This window comes from Arachis ipaensis, chromosome B06 (assembly GCF_000816755.2).
Source record: "Arachis ipaensis cultivar K30076 chromosome B06, Araip1.1, whole genome shotgun sequence".
In the NCBI taxonomy this organism is placed as follows: domain Eukaryota; kingdom Viridiplantae; phylum Streptophyta; class Magnoliopsida; order Fabales; family Fabaceae; genus Arachis; species Arachis ipaensis.
The window spans coordinates 13,545,406-13,548,596 of NC_029790.2; the positions used below are offsets into that span (position 1 = coordinate 13,545,406).

The 3,191-nt window shown below is 31.9% G+C and overlaps 1 protein-coding gene across 1 annotated transcript in view; it reads right to left on the minus strand.

Annotated features, from left to right (window-relative positions):
• LOC107646494 (mevalonate kinase-like) overlaps window positions 1–1,098 on the minus strand; it is a 2,830-nt gene extending 1,732 nt beyond the window's left edge. The window contains exons 1-2 of the mRNA XM_021105437.1: window positions 1,007–1,098; window positions 326–537 (exon numbers count right to left, since the gene is read on the minus strand). Of these exons, the coding sequence (XP_020961096.1) occupies window positions 326–537; window positions 1,007–1,098 (304 nt within the window). The remainder of the gene's footprint in view (window positions 1–325; window positions 538–1,006) is intronic.

Here is a 3,191-nt window from a genome sequence, read left to right on the forward strand (position 1 = left end):
TTTACCGATTTTTTAGCCAAACTAATTTGTTCAATCTAATTTTGACAAAAATAATCCGATTTAATCGATTAGATGTATTAAATTTTAATTGTTAAAAAATATCTCCCAAAAAAATATTTTAGGTGTCTTTTATGACTTTTACGTGAGTGGCTCCCTTTCTCTATTCACTTGCAAGCCTTTTTTCTGGTATGTCAGTGTGTGTTTCATTATGTGTGATTGTAGCATACCATTTTAGAGTATACAAACCTTCAAAATGCAGAAACACATGTTCCAATTGGTGTTAAAACCCATAGGAATTTCACTTTCTGACAAAGCGATGGCTCACCATATGCGCTTATAGAGTTGTCAATTCCAGAGGGCTTTCCATGGATGATCTTCTCGCCTTCAAAAGCCCATTTATTTACCAAATCAAGTTGCTTCTCCTGAAAAGACTGCCATCCTTGTTGTTTCAAATCCACAGAAACAAAATCAGAGCAGGCGAGCAGGGCTGTCACAGCCCAAAATGAACCATGACCGGCGTTCAGTTTCCTAGTAAGTCTATTAGACTCAAATATAAATTAAATAAGAAAGTTACAAATATTTTAAAGAAATTTACAGTTTCCAAAATGAATAATTTCATATTTTTAATAAAAGGTAAAATAAATAGATATGGATGGATCTTGCCTGTGACATATGGAGCATATGACGTCTAAGAACTCAACAAAAATGAAGTACCAATTGCAGATCATTACTCTTGAATAGAAGGCTCACACATTCAAGTATTTGTTCCTGAAAAATATTTTTAGAAAAACGGAATGAGTTTTGCAACCCAGTGACTAGACAATACATCTATAATCCACATGAGACCATATAAACATTATCATAAAAATAATTTTAGTTAGAAAATAATAATTTATATGAATATGTGAATCAATAAGCTGTAGCAGTTCGACGGCGGCGAGGCAGAACGGTGGCAGTCCTTCTTCTGTGTCTCCTCTCTCGCACTCGTCCCTCCTCTCGGACGCACCTTTCTAGGTTCTGGCCTCTGATGGCGACGCAACTGCAGCGAGCTGGACGCGGCTGGCGGCGACGCGACGGGACACGAACGGCATGCTCCATTCTACCATCCTTATAAAAATTTTCGTCCTCGAAAATTGATATAATCTTCAAAACTTTACATGCTTTTAGCACTTTACCGAACATGAGAAATGAGCATAATGAGGTGCAAAAGTTACAAGATAGGATCCTGATAAAATGATGTCATTGGCGTTTCCCTACTCTCGTTCCCTTGAAAACTTAGATATACATAGCCCTCTTCACGTCGTTCGTCAATCTTTTCTAAATACAATCTTGGTTCTGTAGTACATATCCATGGTAGCAACCAGTCTTATGTCAAGTGTTCGAATTTCAACTTTCTGAACTTCCGCATCGGTAGCTGTGTCCTAAAGAACTAACGTATCGCTTGCTATATCTGAGAATCGCACGTGACATTGAAACAAACACGAGTTTGCTTAAAAGGATTCTAAACTTAGGCAGAAAGGAGCAAACATCACGATGGTGTTCGCAAGAATTCGGGGAGATGCGTAGGATCGCAACTAAACAAGGATATACAAAAACAGTGAAGCATGCCAAAAAGAGAATCAATCGCATCTTAGTAAGAAAATCTGAATCAAGAAACTTCGATAGAACAATAAAAGAAAAGATGGTGTATGAAGTCAAAATAAGTTTATGTTGGATCAAAGAAGTACGAAGTTCACAAGAGATGGCCACTAAAATCAACGGTAATATTCACAAAGATTTAGGAGAATGACTAGGAACACAATTATATAACACACAATCTTTTAGAATCAAAGAAGAGGAAGAACATACAAGGCCTAAAAATTTTATAATATTTATCGAGCAAAATAAGAACACTAGGACAAATGAAGTTAAAGAAAACAATAAGAAGCAACAACACTATAGGTAAGGAAAGCTAAACAGCAACAAATATACAACGTAAATAAAATACCCACAACAATTATAAATCCAAATCCCAAGCAACAAGACAAAGACAATAATAGAAGGACAAAGCAAAACAAAAAATAGAAGATTTGACCGCACCTTTTAGAAAGACAATTGTACAGTTATGAAAATTAAAAACAGTAATTGTCACAAAAATTAACATCCTCATTTTCTCTTATCTAGAATTCTTTGACAAAGGCCATTTGAAATAATTATTGCCATAACCTTGAATATTAAGTATACTAGAATAAAATTTAATAGCTTTTGACTATAAATAAAAGATAAATAACGTAAAATATAATGAGAAAATGTAAGCAATCATCTCATTATTCCCAAGGCCAAAATTCACCTATACATTTAATTCATTTTTGTTATTATTGTAAAATAAAGTTAAATGATTCCCTATAATCATGTAGCTAAACTTAGTATGAAGTTACAAATAAATTCACATATAAAATAATAATAATAATAAAACTAAAATTTAAAATATTAGCAATTAACACACTAGGATCAATTATAATAACTACTTTCTTCTTTCTTTTTTTTTTTGGTCTAAATCTCCAATTATGAATTTGCTCTTAACATAATCAAAGCACATAGCAAAAGAATTTCAGAAAATTAGTATGAAATCAGATTTTTTGTAAAGATAAAATACAAAAAAAAAAATCATATTCATAAATATATATACTTTATCTTTGTTTGTTTTTTTTTTTTTTTTTAGATAAATGGAAAACACACATGCAAGTATGACTATGGTTATAGAAAAAGGTTGACTATTTCTTTTTTGTGAAAAGGAGAACAACAACTATAAACTATAAATTACCAATTGTAAACCAGTCATTATGCATACACGGATGCACATATTTTATATCGACAAATATCTATATCTGCTTTGCAGTAGTTTTCAACCGATATTAATGGCTCTTAAAATTTTAATATGCATAAGAATAAATAAAATAAAAATAGGAGCATATAATCATCAATGGTTGGAGGAAGATGTGAAATCCTTGTAAAAGAAATTTTTTCAAAAGAAAAAGGAAAGGAAAAGCTTAAAGTAATGGTGAGGTTTTATGTATAAAATAATAAAATACATTCTGATAGAAATCAAAACGCCAAATGCTGAAATACTTTAACAACTTCGCAAAGAGTCAAGAATTATAATAATTAAATACTTAAATGAGTGCAAAGCAAGAGAACAGAGCTTCCATAAT